Source organism: Strongylocentrotus purpuratus, unplaced genomic scaffold, assembly GCF_000002235.5.
Source record: "Strongylocentrotus purpuratus isolate Spur 01 unplaced genomic scaffold, Spur_5.0 spur5_scaffold_10, whole genome shotgun sequence".
NCBI classification, from domain to species: Eukaryota; Metazoa; Echinodermata; class Echinoidea; order Camarodonta; family Strongylocentrotidae; genus Strongylocentrotus; species Strongylocentrotus purpuratus.
In genome coordinates this window covers 16,046,974-16,066,417 of record NW_022145595.1, presented here as the reverse complement: position 1 = coordinate 16,066,417, position 19,444 = coordinate 16,046,974, and the positions used below count along the sequence as shown (strand labels likewise).

Below are 19,444 nucleotides of genomic sequence, written 5' to 3'. Positions count from 1 at the left end.
AGAGGCTAACGAACGAAAGAGACGGAAAATTCGGTCTAGATATGATCTAGACCTCTCTAGTCATATTCTCATTTATCAGACTGGTACTGCACTGGTCCCTTGTTGTTCACGATCACCTTTGACTGGCCAAGAACCCAAGTTCACCTTATTATAGTTTCAACGCTCCTCTCAGCTCCGTTCCGTCCTTTAATATCTCGCAATCTGACACTATTCACACGTACATCGTCAATCCACGTACCGTACTGTAGAATTGCAATTGCAAGTGTAGAAATCAATTGTCGAATAATGTCTCGAAAACTTTAATTTTGAAGCCTTTACTATAACCACATTTCACGTTACTCACGTCGGGTCGATCACAATGTTATTATACAATGATTGCATCCATTCCAATTGTTGTCCAAAACCAAACAAGATCATAAAACGGAAATATGAAGTAGGGAGAAGAGGTTAAAATTCTGTCTTGTTTCCAAGGGTTACTGCCAGTCATTAATTATTCGCGCTTTTCCTCCCCTCAAACTTATTAAATTTTAAAACCGACAAGAGATGGCGCTCTTGCATTAGTTTGGCATCTACACAATTAATACGTAATTAATACGTAATTAATGTTTATAGCTGGGCATCACAGTTCATTGTACCTTCCACTGCCTTTAAAAACAGCTACCACCGGTATGTTTTGGTACTCTCTTTTTATAATAACGATAATCATCAGTAGACTATGGTTTCACTATATGTCAAGTTATTATCTTCTCTAGATTTGTAAGAAATCTGTTATTGGATTCTTTAACTTTTCATGTTTTTATTAATGTTTTAGTAATCTCTTTTTCGTAATAACGATTATCAGTAGAGTATGGTTTTTACTATGCCATGTTATTATCTTCTCTATATTCGAAAGAAAATCTGATATTGGATTCTTTAACTTTTCATGTTTTTATTAATGTTTTAGTAATCTCTTTTCGTAATAACGATTATCAGAAGACTATGGTTTTTACTATGCCATGTTATTATCTTCTCTATATTCGAAAGAAATCTGTTATTGTATTCTTTAACTTTTCGTGTTTTTATTTAAGTTTGATCAATTTGTTTAATACAAATTATGTTCAATTAATTTGTTTTGCCTTCATAGAATGGGAAGGTTGATCGTTCATTCGTCGCACCAGACTGCTTTCATCCAAGCCAAAAAGGCCAGGCAGCACAGGCCACTGGCAATTGGAACAACTTGGTAAACGATTAATTATTTCAAACTATAAATGAAGCAATCAATGAAGTAATTTTCGATGATCCTCGTTTTAAATAATCGGAACTACAGATACACTTTTATGTGATTTATATTTAAATGCAACGAATGCATGTTGCCCTTGGCGTCTACATTTACCATGTTCATAAGTGATTATTGATTTGAAAAATTACCAACATAATCACAAACTATCTGTCATATATACCGCTCAAAATGTGCAAAATGTTGAACAGAGTTGAAATTTCATGTGATGTATTTCATTTTTATTCCATGTTTTGTACTTCGAATTCCATATTGTTATCGTTGGGCATTATAAATGCCTTGCCTCGATCATCCATCTGTCTTGATGTACAATATCATTTCTATTGTAATTTGGTATTGTGAACAACTCGGGTCCTATCAGCCAATTATACTTCGTTATTAAAAAAACAATAAAACCAGAAAAAAATTAATCGATAGAGTTGTTAGAACGCTGTTATTATCATTTTAATGAAGTTGTTCAGTATAGTTGTTAGGTTTCATCCTACCTGTAGAGGTGTCGTGGTCGAATGGATATGTCACCGGACTATGGGTCACAAGGTCCGTGGTTCAAGTCCCGCCGCGGCCCTAATGTCATTTGGCAAGACATCGATCTACATTTGCCACTCTCCACCCAGGTGTTAAACATGGGTACCCGGTTAAGCCTAAATCCGATGACCGGGGTAATCTAAAAAGCGCTATATAAGAACGATCTATTATTATGTCTTGCAACGATGAAGACGTTATTATAATTATTCTTATATTTATTTTGAATCCCCCTCCCCATGTTGTTATAGTTTGAACCCGTGGGATCGAAGGACACATCATATGACACAGGGGAAACCATCAACTGTCCGTCGAAGGTAAGACCCTGTATATTTTAATTTTCTATCATTACTGTAATCATGATTCTAATCAAGGTCAACATCCTTAATATTTTCACAATTATAATCACCAGCCTCGTCATCAACATCTTCATCATTATCGTGATCATCAACATCAATATCAACATCATCATCATCATCATCACTATTAGCATCATCATTATTAGCATCATTATCATCATCATCAGCATCATCATCATATTCATCATCATCATATTCATTGTCATAGTCATCATTACTTTCATCATTATGAACATCAACAATGTGATCATTATCATCATCATAATCATGATCGTGATCATTATCATCATCATATCATCGTCATCGTCATCATCATCGTCATCATCATTATCATCATCATTATCATCATCATTATTATCATCATCATCATCATCATCATCACTACCACCACTACCACTACCGCCACCGCCACCGCCACCACCACCATCATCATCATCATCATCATCATCATCATCATCATCCCCATCCTCTGTCCTCCTCTTCCGCCTCCTCCACCTCCTCCTCATCATCATCACCATCTTTCCGAATGTCCACTCATGATCTTCTCCTTCCTTTACTTTGCATACAGGACTTCCCGTATCTGTACACCAACGTCAACAGCAAACCGGGATTCCTCGCTCAGTCTCAAAGACCGTCGTTAAACGATAACCAAATACCAAGGACCCCCTCTACCTCATCTTCCAAACTTAGGAGTCAGGATGAAGATAACATTATACTTCAGAAAATACCATGATTGCACCTTGGATGTCTACATCAACAATAATAATTTCTTGTATTAAATATCCATAGTCATATTATTAGGCCTAAAAAAAGAGGTTGTATTGAACTTTGCGACCCAAAAATCTATGGTCGGCTTTTTAATTAAAAAAAAAAAAACCGTTGTTTAGACAGAACAAATATTAAAGCATTACAAACTGAGAAATATCAGCCCAAAGAGGGAGAACAAAAAAAGATTTTACCAACCAACCCATGTTTTGGCATCTAAATGGCAATACAACAAATTCTTCTATGTAGACATCTATTTTATATGTATGACTTTTCAATTTGATGAACTCAACATAATTTCTTGTATTCCTTATCATTTCTTTATGATCTTAGGAATGGTATTGTGTATTTTTCTTTCTTTTTAAAGAAACTCCAATCCTGAATTTTATGTTTTACTCTGTAGATATTTCAACAGCAATTCTTCCATTAAATTATAAAGAGTTCAGGGAAATATTTTTATGCAAAATATTACTTAGCAGCAGCAGTTTGCAAGTCGTTGTCATCATTCAATGTTCATAATACTGACTTTTTTTCTTTTTCTTTTTCTCATCATTCTTACAGTAATATCGTTTTTTATCAGTCTTCCACTTATTTGAGTTTTTAATGCAATCAAAGACAGTAATTTTTATACATTTTTAAAAGAGCCGACAATGAACTTATTAACGTGCAGTATATATTTGTAGTAATATATTTATATGAAAGAGGTACACGTGTTTTAATGAATATGGCTGTATTGCTTTACTCTGATTGAGGCAAGGTTCATTTCCAATCCGAATAGATGATGCCGATCTAAACATATAAAATGTTATCTGAAAACTTCTGATTTTATCATCGCGATTCGTTCATCTGCCAAAGAATTTTTACTGCAAAAATATCGGAATTTACAATTTTAATTCCAGATGTTATAACTTTAAGCCTGTGCCTTCGGTTGCAACATTTGCAGAATATTTAAAGAAAATTTATGAAGAAAATATTCCAAGGAGTTCTCACACAATTTTTTAGCGTTTTTTCTGAATCCAGTTAAAATGTTATGAATTTTTCTTGCATGCAACAACATACCAGTAATATGATAGATTTCGAACACTATTGGCCAGAGTAGATTTATATGGTCAAAATGAAAAAAACAGTTTTATAATATAAGTAACACGTAAAAGTAAAAACAACAACAACATATTGATATATAGAATGAGCTACTCAGCAATAGGAATAGCTAAAGAAATACTGTAATTGAAAGTACATTTCTTTTGTATTATGAAACAATCGGTGTATTCTTATATTGTCTTGTGTCCATAATCTGTACTATTGATACTGAATAAAATTCTTTTATTCACTAGGCCTATGTATTTTCATATTGCTTTGTGACGTCTCTATATATCGATATGCCTACTTAGCGTTTACCTGTTTTTTTTAGCCTCTGTTGCCTTTAGAGTTCTCTCTCTATCTCTCTCCTTCTTCCTTTCCCCCTATCCCCTTTCTCTATTTTGTCTCTATTTATCTCTATATGTCTCTGTCTCTGTCTGTCTCTCTGTGTTTACCCCCTTCTCTCTCCCTCTCTCCCTTTCTCTCTCTCTCTCTCTCTCTCTCTCTCTCTCTCTCTCTCTCAACACGGACAATCTTGACCTACCGCCTATGTATGTATGTTGGGGAGCTACTCATTATGATGATCGGGGTACATGCATGGGAGGGGAAGGGGATGAGGGGGGGGGAGGATTTAAATCGTCAAGAGCATGAAAGGTAATATGACAGTATAAACTTGCATTTGAGTGGTGGGGAAGGGGGTACAAAATTCAATTTGGTGTCCATTTCTAATTTTCTGAGATTCATTTTTTAGTGGGGGGGGGGGGCGTTTAAACCTGATTTCCGTCGAACAGTGCATGGATTATGATAACATTTTGCTAGATGGACAGATAGACTAGTTGAAAAGAAAATTATAGGCTGAAAGAATGTTGGTAAAAATATTCCCAAGTGATCAGAAAGTTTGCGACCACATTTGAAAATTATGGAGCGATAGGATAGATTAACTTATCGTATAGGATAATTATTATGCCATCGATTTTGTTGTATTTTTGTTGTTGTTTTGTTTGGGGGGGGGGGTGGAGTCGCTTTATAAGATGGGATTAACCACGGTCATTATTCTTCAGGATAATAGAAAAATATTCCTGTCATTTTACCCCCTTTTATTTGGTGGGGGAAGGGGCGGAGAACTGTCAACATTAACAAAAAATTCACTTTACATGGTGTAACCTTGAAAACTTTACCCTCAGTTTTCACTTTATTTGTGAACAAGATGTAACATTTTGCAGGGCACTGTCGTATTGGGAGCCCCACACTCGCCAAAATGTGATGGCAAAATTTCACCTAAATTGTATCTGCAAAGCTCCCCAATTGTGTATGAAGACAAATATTGATAAAAGAATACATATTTTGGATTTTCTGTTGTGCAGAAAACCTAATTTTGGTATTCTTTAATAATAATAATATCGAATATTTAGGAGCGCTAAGAACAATCATAGCGCTTACAAATACAAATACAAATACATGAAAAGAGGACAAAAATGTACGGTACAGGAAGTATATCACATAGATCACTGGGGAAAAAGGTGAGTTCTGAGGGATCTTTTGAAGGTGGCAAGACAGGTAATGTTCCCTTTTGGAAAGAGGGATGCTGTTCCAAGTCTTTGATGCAGCTACTGCAAAACGTTTTCCAGCTGCTGAGAGTCTAGATTTGGGAATGATAAGTTTACATGTGTCGGTTGCTGAACGAAGATTACGAGTTGGTGTATATATTTGGAGGGTGTCATTAAGATATTCAGGTGCCAAATGATTGAGTATTTTAAAAGCATACAAACAGAATTTAAACAGAACACGTTGGTCCATGGAGAGGTAATCAGTGGAGCTCCGTAAGTAAATTCGACTTCAATATTCGACTTCAGACATATTTATTTTGAAAATCCTTGGAGAAATGTGCCTTAAATGACATCCTCTTTCACATTATTAAACATTTTAAGTCAAATTTTGCCATCAAATTTGCGAGGCTCCCAACAATTTAGAGGGGCTTTAGTTAAGCACAGGGGGTAAACTCATTATTGTTTCATCGCCCAGCATGGTCTCAGACAGTAAAGATTCCTCAAGAATTCAGCTTTCCAATTTCATGACACCAAGTTGCCTTGCATAACTCTTATTGTACTTTATTATCATTTTTAATTTTTTTCTACATCTTATACATTGTTTTGAGATTTTGCCCCAAGAAGGAAAAGCACTTTCGTATTTGCAAATTTAGATTGCTTTTTCAGACACTTTTATTATAATAATTGAAATTATTCTTAAATATTTGAGAAAGAAAATCACATTTTCTTGGGCTTTATACGCAGCTATATCATGATTTAAAATAACTAAAATATTAAAACCTCTTTTGAGGTGAAACAAATTAAATTCTTCTTAATGGAAAACGAGGAAGTATTGCGCTATAATATTAAGACTACGAATAAATTGAATGACGTCATACGGAACGGCGGGTCAACCTAGCCGCCATGTTTGTTTGAAATGCCGTTTATCGCAGGTAGCTTTTAGCCCGAGCAACACATTCCCCGCATAAAGTACGAAGAACTCGCAGAAATTACATGTTTGCGTTCTGAAATCGAACTTGTTTCTGCAGAATAGACCATAGAAGATACCAAAATGACGGACGTGTCAACGAAGGATTTAGACATTGAAATTGAGCAGCTCAATGACTGCAAACAGCTCCAGGAAAATCAAGTGAAACATCTTTGCGAGATGGTAAGGCGAATTTACCGTACGGTACCGGCGTTTTAGCCCTGTGCGCTGTGCTAACTGCTAATTGCATGTGTGTCTATGAATGTGTGTTACTGTAGTGATGAATGAATGAACATGAATGCGCTAAATATGTGATGAAATTTAAATAAAATTTCTTAATTTGTACTGTTTAGAAAGTAACATTACCAGTGAAAATAGTTAAGTTAGATATAATGAAGTTCATTTTAGATGCACAATTCAGTGAGCATGCACTTCTGAAGTTCTCTCATCTCTGATTGAATTGAATGGTAAAAACTATGAATGATGCAGTGCAGTGGGTGGGGTGAAATTGTGTGCCTACATTTACAAAATACGGGTCATTCTGTTTTTTTCTGATGCTATTGCATCAACTCCTAGAGCCTCAAACATTAACAATTCATCACATGATCACACTTAACATCAAATTAATGTGCAGGTGTAATTAAAGAGAAGGTTGAGTTCTGGGAAGAGGTGAAAAATAATTTGTGAGCGTTATCATTCTTATTATGCAAATGTGGAAGAACATCAGATGAGACATGTTCCCTGAAAAGCATGGCTCTTCAAATGCCTTCATATTCTAAATACATGTAGACCTATGTCATGTTCATCGTAAAACTCGGGGGGTAGGTTTTTTACGCCACGTGTTCGTGTAGTCCCATATACATCTTTCTGTGTACAATGTTTGTAACTTTACCAAGACTTGGCCAATTTCTTATCATTTTGATGATTCCAGAACCTTGCAATACACACAAATTCTTATACGCTAGATGATCAACCTTTTCTGGTCGATTCCACAACGTTTCTTTCACAATGCAATCGCATGACCAGAACTCAGCTTCATCTTTAAGAGCAATAGCCAATACAAAAATTAAAATTAGAAGGTAAAAACTTACTTTGCATTCTTTTTTAGACATTTGACTTTGAGCATTGATTTAACGAGCTGAATGGTTTTGTGCGAGCTTGTCTAACGTCAAATCAAATGCCTGCGTGGCGCGGGCAGCTAGCGAGCGAAACACATTCTTTCAAGTAACTGCGTATCAGAATCAGTACTTCCAATTATCAAACTTTGTTGTGGCAAATATGAATGAAGTTTGTCAAAAGGGTAGGACATGGCATCTAGATTTTTCCATCTTTCATTTTTTAGTTTCAAGTCAATTTTTTTTCTTATTACGCTGTACTTGCGTGCCCAATTGCCCACATCTCTCTGTGTCAGGACTGAACTATCTAGAGATCTAGCATTGTGAGCAGCATACCCAGAGCCTCGGATTGCTGGGGTTTTGGCAGTTTGCACACTGTTTGACTGGTCCAAAAGAAATTAGCATCAATACACCCTTTCACGGTTACAAAACTGCATGCGCCGACATGGGCGCCATTTTAAATTGCGAGTAAACATTTTATTTTATGCAACATACGGTACAATGCGCATCATGTGTCAATATGATGTTAATGCGCAAGTGACGCAACAATACATGTACATGTACATGCGCCTCTGGAAACTTTGATGATGCAATATTTACTAGCAAATTAGAATGGTGGCCTAAAACCCTGAAGGGGTGTACATGTATGCATGATGTAGTTTTTGAATAACCCAATTATTTCAACTACTACATGTACAGTGTACATGCGTAAAGTGTCAGTTGAAATATTAATACAAAAAATTATACCACAAAAATTCCAACAATGTACAATGTACATGTACATGTACTTGTAAATATCTTATGATGCATTGCTTTACAATTTGGAATTAAAGAATTTTGAAAACGATCATGTTGACCGTGGGGATTTTTTTTTTGTTTAAATATAAAATTGCTGTGAATTTGATGCTCCATACTACAGATAGTTGCCTAACATACTGTAAGTGAAATATGAATTACATGTACATGCATGAAGTAATGTACATGTGTAATGATATACAGAGTCTACCTCCAGCTGACCATAAGATATATTTTTCAGATCAATATTTTTGTTATTGCTACATGTATACATACAAATGAAAGCTGTCTTCAAATTCATTAAAGTTCCAAGTTCCAAACTGATTTTGTTTGATTTGAGATTTTTTACTGCGATAAGAATTAAAATAAAAGAAATACATTAAGTGAGGATGAACTTGTATGTACATGTACTACATGTACAGTACATGAACATGTATGAACTGCAAAATGTATTAATAAAGTAGCCCCATGATTGGATGGGAGAAGAAGCAGTTTGCATTTTTCATACTGAAGTATTAAGGCTTATATTCTGCAGTAAACCGTTTATATAGTACAGTACCATAATTTTTCAACTATTAAAAAAAAGTTTACTGCGCTTCACATTTGTGTATCTTGTAACACACAGATAAGTGTGTAGGCGTAGGACGTTTTTGGCATGCAGCTACTTTTTGTTTTCATCCCCACTTGCCATTCATTTTACATGTACCGGTACTTGGAAAGAGTCAAATAATACCTCTGTCCTCTTTAGTTTAAGTATCTCTTCATTTTCATTTTACTTTTTGTTCCGTCTTTTTAATACAGGCCAAAGAAATCCTGACCAAGGAATCCAACGTACAAGAGGTTAAATGCCCGGTCACAGTCTGCGGTGATGTCCACGGTCAGTTCCACGACCTCATGGAACTCTTCCGTATAGGAGGACGCTCCCCAAACACAAATTACCTTTTCATGGGCGACTACGTAGACAGGGGTTACTATTCGGTGGAAACTGTAACGCTTCTGGTTTGTTTGAAGGTACGTACACGTATTGTCTGCAGGGACGCAAGTTTTAATTTACCCCATTTCAAGGTCTTTCAAGTTTCATATTGTTTGACACATATATGTGTGGGACTGCAACATGTCAGTTTCTTTTCAGGCTAAGAAAATGTACATGTACATACACTGTACATGTACATGTACATGTAGGTGAATCTATCTGTTATCCTTGTGTCTGTACTTGCACTATTGTTAAGAGGGTTTCTTGGGGGGGGGGGGTTCAATATTTTTGGAATGGGGGAGATGAATGATAATAAGGCATAGTGTGCCAAGATTTATTTTATGCTTTTGGCCAGCTTACAACACTGTTCCAATGTCTTTTCTTTTCATTTCATTTCAAAGTGAATTACATGTACATGTATTAGACTGTTACTGTTCTGTGCAAGAAGATAAGTGTTATATTTCTTCAGTTTTAAGTACGGTAGGTTACATTTTAATGCCACAAAGTGAGCACTGTAGGTTGTATTGAAGGCTGTGGAAAACTGACATTGCAATACATTTCTAAATAGAATTTTAACAACAGATAGTTGAGACTGATCTCAGACAGACACGTGAGTATGTTAGCTAGGTTTCCAAACATGTTCTTGATTTAAATCCCTCACGTTTGAATTGTGCATGACTAATATCAAACTTCCTGTACCATTGTACTGGGGTCTCTTGATTCTCTACATGTAGTCATATCCAAAAAGCATTTCTTTTTGTAATTTGAGGAACGAGGAAAAGGGAAAAACTACAATATAGCTGATAGTATGAAGGCAAAGTAGTTTTCTTTCTTTGATCATTCACTAAGAGATTTTTTCCCAGGAAAGCGAATTACATGTCTACCCCCACCTCCCTGAAAATAAAAAAATACATTTAAAAGGAGAGAGAAAAAAATTACAGCTGTGCTAAAGGGATATTCAGGGCCATTTTACTCATACCTGTAGGTTGTCGTTTGTCTTACTTATCAAAAGGGACAGGGAACTTAATATTATTATAATTTTTTTTCTTTGGGGGGGGGGGGGGGGGTGGTTGGTCAAAAGCAGAAAGTCATTTTACATGTAATATACCCTGTGCTAAAGGTTTAATCTAAATTGCAATATTAAAAGTAAAGTGTTATCCTACATGTACACTAAGCCTAATGTACATGTACATGTACACACCCTGGTATAACACACACACCCACATACACCTGCCCACATACACCTACATATACATGTGCACACAGACAAACACAAATGGGGATGCTTTCTTTTATAGAATAATCAAAGTTCTGAGCTGACATGGAAATAGAAGCATGTAATTAATGTACATTTATAGTTAACGCCTTTCCATTGTTCACCCCAACTCCACAGGTTAGGTACCGGGAACGAATAACCATCCTGAGAGGGAACCATGAAAGCAGGCAAATCACACAAGTCTATGGCTTCTACGATGAATGTCTACGAAAGTATGGTAATGCTAATGTTTGGAAGTACTTCACAGATCTGTTTGACTATCTGCCATTAACAGCACTGGTAGATGGACAGGTGAGAGAAATATTTTGTAATTTATAGACCCTACATGTAGTTTACTTAAGCTGCAGAATGTGTGCAGATTTATACCGATATTATGAAATATCTCTTTGCAAGTTCTTTTTTCCATTTTGTGGAAAGTGCTTGACTTCATTGAGTTCTACATATTCATGTTTATCAGTAAATGTGATTTTTTTTCTTCATCATTTCTATGATTTCGCATTCATGCTTTCAGCAGTTTCTGTAATTGAGTGTGAATTTAGTTATTGTATTTATCCTAAAAAATTTGCAGTTTATTGTAAGAATAAACAATCTGATCTTCTTAAAACTCGCTACAGCAAGGTTCCATACTCATTTTTTTGACATTGGGTCCAAATTTAACTTTTTACAGTCTATTTGCATGAGCCCTACAATGTACATGTATGCAATTTTCTTGAAATTTTTGGGGTCCAGACTTAGATTTTGGGTACCCATGTGTCTTGGGTGCCTGTCAGTGTCCAGCCATGGCTGTAGTGTTTATTTACTCAATTGCGTAGTTCATTCATTGTATGATAATTTAATTTGTGTCATTGTTTACCTTGCGCAATAGCCTTTACTACATATTATACAGGCGTCATACTCTATTTTTAGACTCTTTATGGTGACCTAGAGTCCAAAGTGCCTATTCCAGTAACTGATAAACTCATGACTCAAAGTTTAATTAGAGTACGGACTGTTATCTTTATTGCAAATTGCTCTGAACAATGCCCTCTAAATATATCACACAACAATGACATTAATTTGAACGAACTTCTGGATTCCAAGTTCCATTGTTGTATGTTAATGTTAGAGGGCCGCATGCTTTTACAGGAAACTAAAACTTTTTTTTTGTGAATCATTATTTTTTTATGGACATTGTCAGTCCAGAAATCTTCACAGACATTCATGTATCTGGCCCACTTGTGAAATTCTTAAAAGTCTGTTGTCCAAAATTATTTAAGGTTATGCAGTAATTACTACCGGTATTTAATGACCTTATCAGTGTATATTATATATTTCCCAATGCACCTCGATAGTTAATCCACATCTGCTAAAGCTCAATTATTGCCTTTACATATTAGCCCTTATAATTTTCAACTTACATGTACAATTTCTTAAAGATACTATGTCCCTTTTGCAGCCAACCTCAAATGCTGTAGAACTTTGCAGGAATTATGAACATGTCATGTATGTCCTATCTGTGAAATTTAAACGTTAGCAGTGTCCTCATATTCAAATTATGCAAGGAAACCCGTTTACTTGCTAGACTTCACTGTCAGACACTATTGAGTGACTGACTGGCTTTTTTCTTCTTTGGTAATAACATATATATGAAAAGAGTTGTAAAGGGTACATGAGCATTTGTCTACATCAATAACCCACTTCTTGTGGTGGCCAAGATTAAACTGATTGAGTCTTTGCGCAACATAAAACGTATGACCATTCGGTACAATTGTCTGAAAATCAAGACTATTACTTTTGGGCTCTATAGCCCTAAAGTCGATTTGACAACTAATAGTCATTATTTTCCCAATTAAAGACATTTTCAAGCCCCACCTTTTTTAGGGAAGTTCTAAATTAGTATTATCTTTCAAATGCAGTTGGAATTTAACTTTTTCATTTTTTTGGCCTGCAAATGGGACATTGTACCTTTAACAAGTAAAAAAACATAAAATTTGATCATTTATTTTATAATATTACTTTCTTTAACGTGTTCCTCTAATATCTATGCATTTTCTTCTCTTAAAATGAAGTTTATTTCCTGGTGTGTTATTAAGAGTTACAGCTAAAGCCTGGGTAATAATCTCAAAGTTTGGAAGTGCTTAGTGATTTCAATAAGCGCTATATAAAAACTGAGTATTATTATTATGTGCAACACAAGCAAACGTATTGTATTACTTTTTCTTTTCTTTTTGTCATCCAGATTTTCTGTCTCCATGGTGGACTATCACCTTCTATCGACACACTAGATCACATTCGTGCTCTCGACCGTATCCAAGAAGTACCACATGAAGTAAGTAGTGATACAATACAGAATTACTACGTATTTAGTTGCAATCTTCTGTATATCATGTAACCTCATGTTGGTCCCCACCAAGAACTGTCAGATTTCGAGAGCAATTACATGTTGTGTAGGAGCTCTTTGAGATTTCCAGAATTCTTTTTTTAGTAACTTAACATTTAAAATAGTCTTTGTCTGTATGATTTTGAAACAAACATTCTTGTATCATAAAGTTCATTGCTTGTCCATATTAAATGATAATTATGTTACTTAAATGAGCATGCATCCAGTATGCCTGTGTCTGGATATCACATTTTAATTCACAAGGCGGTACTTACATGTATGGCTGTTGTCTGCTCACAAGCAGACTATAACCATGAATTGGATGTAAGATCCTAATCACATCTTTCTTCCTCCTCCTTCCTCCACCAGGGACCTATGTGTGACCTCCTGTGGTCTGATCCCGACGACAGGGGTGGCTGGGGCATCTCCCCCCGTGGAGCCGGCTACACCTTCGGTCAGGACATCTCCGAGACATTCAACCACAGCAACGGACTCACTCTCATCTCTCGGGCTCATCAGCTTGTCATGGAAGTAAGTTCTCAAGTAGTCCATCAAGTCTATAGACCTTTTGTTCCAAAGGCCTCATTTGCATTTGATGTGGTTAACCACCTAAAAAAAAAAGGAAACCCTGTCATGGCAATAGTAAAGATAAATTATTGTGCATAAGAAGGCCCCTTCTATATCTGTTTGTTGTATTTTGCTGCAGCGATTAATAATAAAATAAATACATTTAGAAATATAATTTTAGAAATGTGTGTATGTTGTATTACAACGTGTATGTAATGTTATTATTCCTGAAGCTGTGAATTTGTTGTATAGCCGATACTGTATTAAGTTTTGTTTGTGCAACTAATTATTGTAGCGCCTCAAGTCATTTATTTTGTCAGAAAAATCTATAATCTAATTTTTCTTTAAAAAGAGCAGAAGAAAAAAAACCCTTCCTATGCACTAGATTAAAGAATCTGATGTATGATATTTTTGGTATATGAAGATGCTCAACCACAGTATTAATTTATAATGTTGCGATTGCTTTTACCTCTTTTTTTTTACAGGGCTACAACTGGTGTCATGATAGGAACGTAGTGACCATTTTCAGTGCCCCTAACTACTGCTACCGATGTGGTAATCAAGCAGCCATTATGGAATTGGACGATGCTTTGAAGTATTCCTTGTGAGTATTTCTACCTTATACGACGCTGTTGCAGCAGGGTTCTTGCTCTATTATAATAATAATAATAATATGGGATATTTATATAGCGCACATATCCACCATGCATAGTGCACTGCTCATGACGCTCCAACTATTAACCCGGCTCTGCGATTTCGACGCTCACAGCATTCAAGGAGTTCATTCCTTTTTATTATGTAACACCCTTTGTGCAATAACCATGCAGGGGGGGGGGGGGATTTTTTTTTTTACTGAGGCAGAATTTCTTATTTGCTGACCAAGCAAAAACACAAAGAAACCCTCTATTCATTATGTATCTTGATCTACATGTATTTATGACCAATGAATGGAGAGATTTATCAATAGATACGCTAGATACCAACAGGGGCTTGCAAACGATGTTATACATTCTTGAAACTCTACAAATTACCCCTTTTTTCATTGTTAATTTTTTTTTTTTTTACTGAGGTCGTATTTGCCCAACCAAGCAACAGCACAAAGACACCCTCTATTCATTATATATCTTGATCTATTTATGACAAATGAATGGAGAGATTTATTAATAGATTGAGCTACAGACCAACAGGGGCCTGCTAATGATGTTATAGATTCATGAAACTCTACAACCTAGCACTTTTTGAAAGAGATTTAGAAGGACCTCCTTTTTGTATTGCATGCTTAAAAAACAATACCCTTTCATACATGTAAGTGCATGTCGACTTGGAAAAATGTAGTATAAGTAGCAAGTAAGTTACAGGATTTATGTATTTCTTTCTTTCTTTTTCTTTTCAGCTTGCAATTTGATCCTGCTCCAAGAAGGGGAGAGCCCCACGTCACGCGGCGCACTCCAGACTACTTCTTGTAGACTTCAGAATTTCCCCCAAGTCCCAATCAACCTCATCTTAAACACCATATCCATTGTGCTGGGAATGGCAGTGGAAATAGTCCTCTTACAGTGGGATGACCGATGTATCCGGTGTAAGAATGTACCCTAGTCTGCGTTCTGCCTTTTCTCATGGCCTCCTCTTTTGTAGGTTTTAATCTTTCTGGGTGTTTTGTTCCGAAATTGTTTGAAAAGTGTTAATCTCTGCGATAGCCAAAGATGCAGACGGTGGATCTCTGTAAGTTCAGATCAACAAATCTGACTTTTTTTTTATGTATGTTTTCAAGTATGCTACTTATTTGTATACCATTTTTCCATCATATGCTGCTCAAAATCTTGCTGTTTGGCTGTTGATCGAACCATTTCAAGATATGGATTTCCGGTGGAATTTTCAAAAATCTTTTTAAGGCCTCATATAACTTGGTATCCCTATAAGTAGGATAATATGCTTTTCCAACGAAAATAAAATTTTAATGGATGTTGTATGTGTTACTTCCATGTTTACCTCTAAGAAGGGGTAGAAGCCATGAGAAAAGGATAGAACCTAACTGGCAAGTACATACTCCCAATAGCGATAACGCCTTTTACCTGGCATGAACCTCATGGCTCGTGCCGAGGGAGGCGTAACCTGTATTGAAAATACGATCGTCTCCCTGCCGCGCTGTTGTGAATCTGTCTGATACAGGCCTGCTTATAACCAAATGTGTAGTCCACGACTCTGAATTAAGATTTGATAACATATAACGTTAATGATATGGAATTTGTATTATGATGGCGTACCATTTGCAGGGCTCCACACAAACAGGGACCGGACGCACATGGGCCCCATAAGTTTACGTCTAGACCCGTAAAAATGATAGAAACGATGTGTTAGGGCATGCATACAGACTCTAGAATTTTCACTCCAGACCCCGTGAGTAAAAAAGTTAGTGTAGAGCTCTGCATTAAGATTACATGTGCAGCTCACTTCGAATAGGGCAGTGAGATAATCAGCACATGGGACACATAGCTTCGATAGAGGAATTAAAGTTGTATCCATGAAGTGGTTCTCCACTGATGTTCAAGTTTTCGTAGAGATGGGATGTAGACGAGGGTGGAGATTAGCTTACTCACCTACATGTTCTCTACTGGAAGTCAGAGGGCGCAAACCCATATCCTTCAATACAGTGTCTAAAGCCCTTCTGGCTCTTAACAGATGGAATCTCCATTCATTCTTTTCTTTAGTGATAGATAGATTTTCAAGATGGGCGGCTTTTGGTTTAGTTTAATTTCTTGTTTTTTCCTTCAAAGAAATAGGTACAGATGAAAAGGGCCATTTCCCAACTCCATGTGATGTGCAAGAATACCACTACGAAAAGGTCATTTTCAAGACATGTACTTTTGGTCTCATACTAATTTCCAAAGTCCAAACTTTTGTTTCACACAAAGGTCATTCCTGTGTGTTGCTTTTTTTTCAATTTTTCTTTTATTCTTCATTTCTTTAAAAAACATTTTCATCTACGCTACCCTGTAAACTACTTAAAAATACCAGAACATAATTTGATTTTTGATTAAAAAAAATAAATTCTGTAGTCTATTCTTTCATTTCCCTTTGATTAAAAAAAAAGGACCATTGTTTCCAAGGTGAAATTTAGAGAAAAAGACAGGGAAATATAGTTGCTTGAAAACTTCTTACTATAATGCAATTTGTATTATTTTATGATAGTTAAAAATAGGAGGTTGATAGGATTAGTAAATGTATTTGCAATTTTCTAATACACTATAAACTTTGGTTGTTGTTGTTGTATGTCGGGTTATCAATCGAGGTAAGATTTGTATTTTTTCTTCCCCCATATATGATTCCATACACGGACTAGGAAGACATTATACATAAACTGAAAACAAACAGTGACAATACTAGCAAATGTTATCTTATTGGCGAATGGTCTAATTATCTGACTTGGATGCACTCCTGTTTTCTTTGAAGATGTCTTTTTGGAGAGTGGATACATGTAACTGCGTTGGTATTTGTAAGATGATTTCATAGGATACTCAGATGATGTGTTGATTGTAGCAGTCTAAACTGTAGATAAGTAAAAAAAAAAAAAAATTGAAATGGTAACAAATTACAAGTAGTTGTATTGTCTAATCGGACTCTAATGGCAATTATCAACTTATGAAATGTCTATTCAGTATGAGGCAATTCTTACATGAAAGTAGACGAACAAGTTATTTACTCAAAATCATTTAATACTAGTTACATGTATATTTTGTTATTGCTTTTTTTGAGATGCAGCCTCCTGTTAAGTAATTTGGGGGGCTGCATTTAAATTTAGCTATTGAGGAAAGAAAATGCATTGTGTCAGACGGAACTGATTTATCAGGCTGCGTTTTAAATTATTGAAGTTTTCGTAAAATGAAATGTTTTTGTATGTTATATATATTGAGAGTTCCTTAGATTTTTGCTTTTGGAAAAGAGCTTAACGAGAAACTGAATTGAGAATGTTAAGTCTTATTATTGGTCTGTCTTCTACATCTACTTGATGAAAGACAGAGCTCAGCCATGATCTCTTAAGGACCTGTACTTCATACATTGTCACTTTTTGTGGAAACTATCTCGTGTGTTGGCGTACTTCTTCCTCTAAGCACATATACCGGTACATGTTTGAGAAAGACGGAGATTCTAATTTTCTTCCCAAATCATATTTTGTATCAGATCTTGTCCACAACAGTTATAAGTCGGATAAAAAAAAAGTTAATTCCATGTAGATATATTGAGAGAAGCTTTCATCAAAACCAACTGTTTGCTAATTACAAAAGGGTTTAAAATGTAATCATCAGTTGGAAGGCTTGGAATTAAGTGTCAAGGCTCGTTCTGATATATGACGTGGCAAAAACGCGTTTTTATAATGACGTAAAGTATAATAATATGCTCCACAAATCTGTATCTTATAACACAGAGCTTGATGAATACGCACAAGTCTTTGTTGTGCGCTGGTGCCATTCATTTACACGTTTTAAAAAACGCAGCAGCTAATTTGCGGCAGTTAAACGCGCAGTATCTGAACAAGCCATTGAGAGACACGCCAGTCACTTTCTATGTGAAAAAAGTAGTTTTTAGATATTACACTTCGTAAGGTGTGTTTGATATGATTCTTATGACAGCCCTGGCTATCTCTGTTTAACATGATTACCAAAGTTAATAGAATTGATATCAATTGAATGTTTAAAAAACAAGATTTATATATATTACGTGTATTGCACCGACATTGACTGTCCCTCCTATGTTCTCCTCACAACCAAATGGTATTCATTTTTAGTTCTTTCTTTTTAATTACTTTTTATTTGAATGTAGCAGAGCGGTGTTAAGCTAGGAAGTCCATTATTACGACTTCTGTCCAATAAGCTGGAAAGTACAAAATACAGGCAATTTCAATGTCGGTTTGCTCATTCTGTTATGTTGCAGTTTATGTAAAGCACCAACTTGTGTAGATCTTTTCATCAGCATCGCAGAACATTTAAGCATTGTAATTTCAGGAGATTATCGTGTAGATGTTGGTCGAGTGAAGTAGAGATTTATTTTTGTAATGTGGAAAGTGAAATTGCATATCCCCATACATAGCCATGATAAATTCATTGTGATTTCTATTACAATACTTTTGGCCCCCCTCCCTGTAAGATCCCCTAGGCTTTGGAATGTGCTCACAAAATCATATTTTAAGTATTAAAAAAAGAAAAATTATCTTTCATTTCATAATCAGTTCAGAGATCAAAATGCCACACCCTGAAATCTTGCATTTTTTTCTTTTTCAAAATGAATTAATAATCATCCACTCCTTTGGGCACAGAGTAATGAAATAAATTTATCAAGAAGAACAAACTTTAACACAGTTGGTGAATTAATTATCACAGGAAATTATGAATAAAATGAAAAATAGGCCCTTGTTTAAAAACCAATTTCTTAGAATCTGAAGCAAGACTTAAAATGTGAAACAGAGAGAACAAATAGACCGCAGTCTAACATCCTTTGTTGAACTGAATGTTAGACCATGTGCATTTCACCCAGTATCTTTTTAAGGTTTCTTATAGAATATGGGCCTTAATGTTTACTCTGACCTATACGTTTTGGTCATAACCCATATACTGCTGACTGTACAGCCCCATCCATTCATTTTATAGTGCTCATATTATTATACTAAAACTACATTGTTTGTATTTGATATAGATAAGTCACAGGGAAATGTAGTCCTTTTTTTTTGTAATTTGTGATCCATCTGTCTTACGAGAAAAAAAAGCTTTATATCTGGTTTAAAATGAGAAAAGAAAATTATTTGTTAAATGTGTTTCAAAATAAAAAGCAATGCTATGAGTGTGACGTCA

At 35.5% G+C, this 19,444-nt stretch overlaps 1 protein-coding gene across 1 annotated transcript; it reads left to right on the top strand.

The window, feature by feature from the left end:
• The first annotated feature begins 6,432 nt into the window (after nt 1–6,432).
• LOC580852 (serine/threonine-protein phosphatase 2A catalytic subunit beta isoform) lies at nt 6,433–18,572 on the top strand. Its single transcript, XM_775330.5, has 7 exons — nt 6,433–6,699; nt 9,228–9,437; nt 10,793–10,966; nt 12,894–12,983; nt 13,404–13,565; nt 14,087–14,205; nt 14,995–18,572. Exons 1-7 carry the CDS (start codon nt 6,601–6,603, stop codon nt 15,065–15,067), a joined length of 927 nt encoding a protein of 308 aa, XP_780423.1. The 5' UTR covers nt 6,433–6,600; the 3' UTR covers nt 15,068–18,572.
• The last annotated feature ends 872 nt before the right edge of the window (nt 18,573–19,444 follow it).

What these genes read in the sequence shown, in the direction of transcription:
- LOC580852 (XM_775330.5), top strand. Translation starts at nt 6,601, where the DNA reads ATGACGGACGTGTCAACGAAGGATTTAGACATTGAAATTGAGCAGCTC. An exon ending in CGCTTCTGGTTTGTTTGAAG is followed by an intron (nt 9,438 to 10,792) that starts GTACGTACACGT and finishes CCAACTCCACAG; the next exon opens with GTTAGGTACCGGGAACGAAT. An exon ending in GATGCTTTGAAGTATTCCTT is followed by an intron (nt 14,206 to 14,994) that starts GTGAGTATTTCT and finishes TTTTCTTTTCAG; the next exon opens with CTTGCAATTTGATCCTGCTC.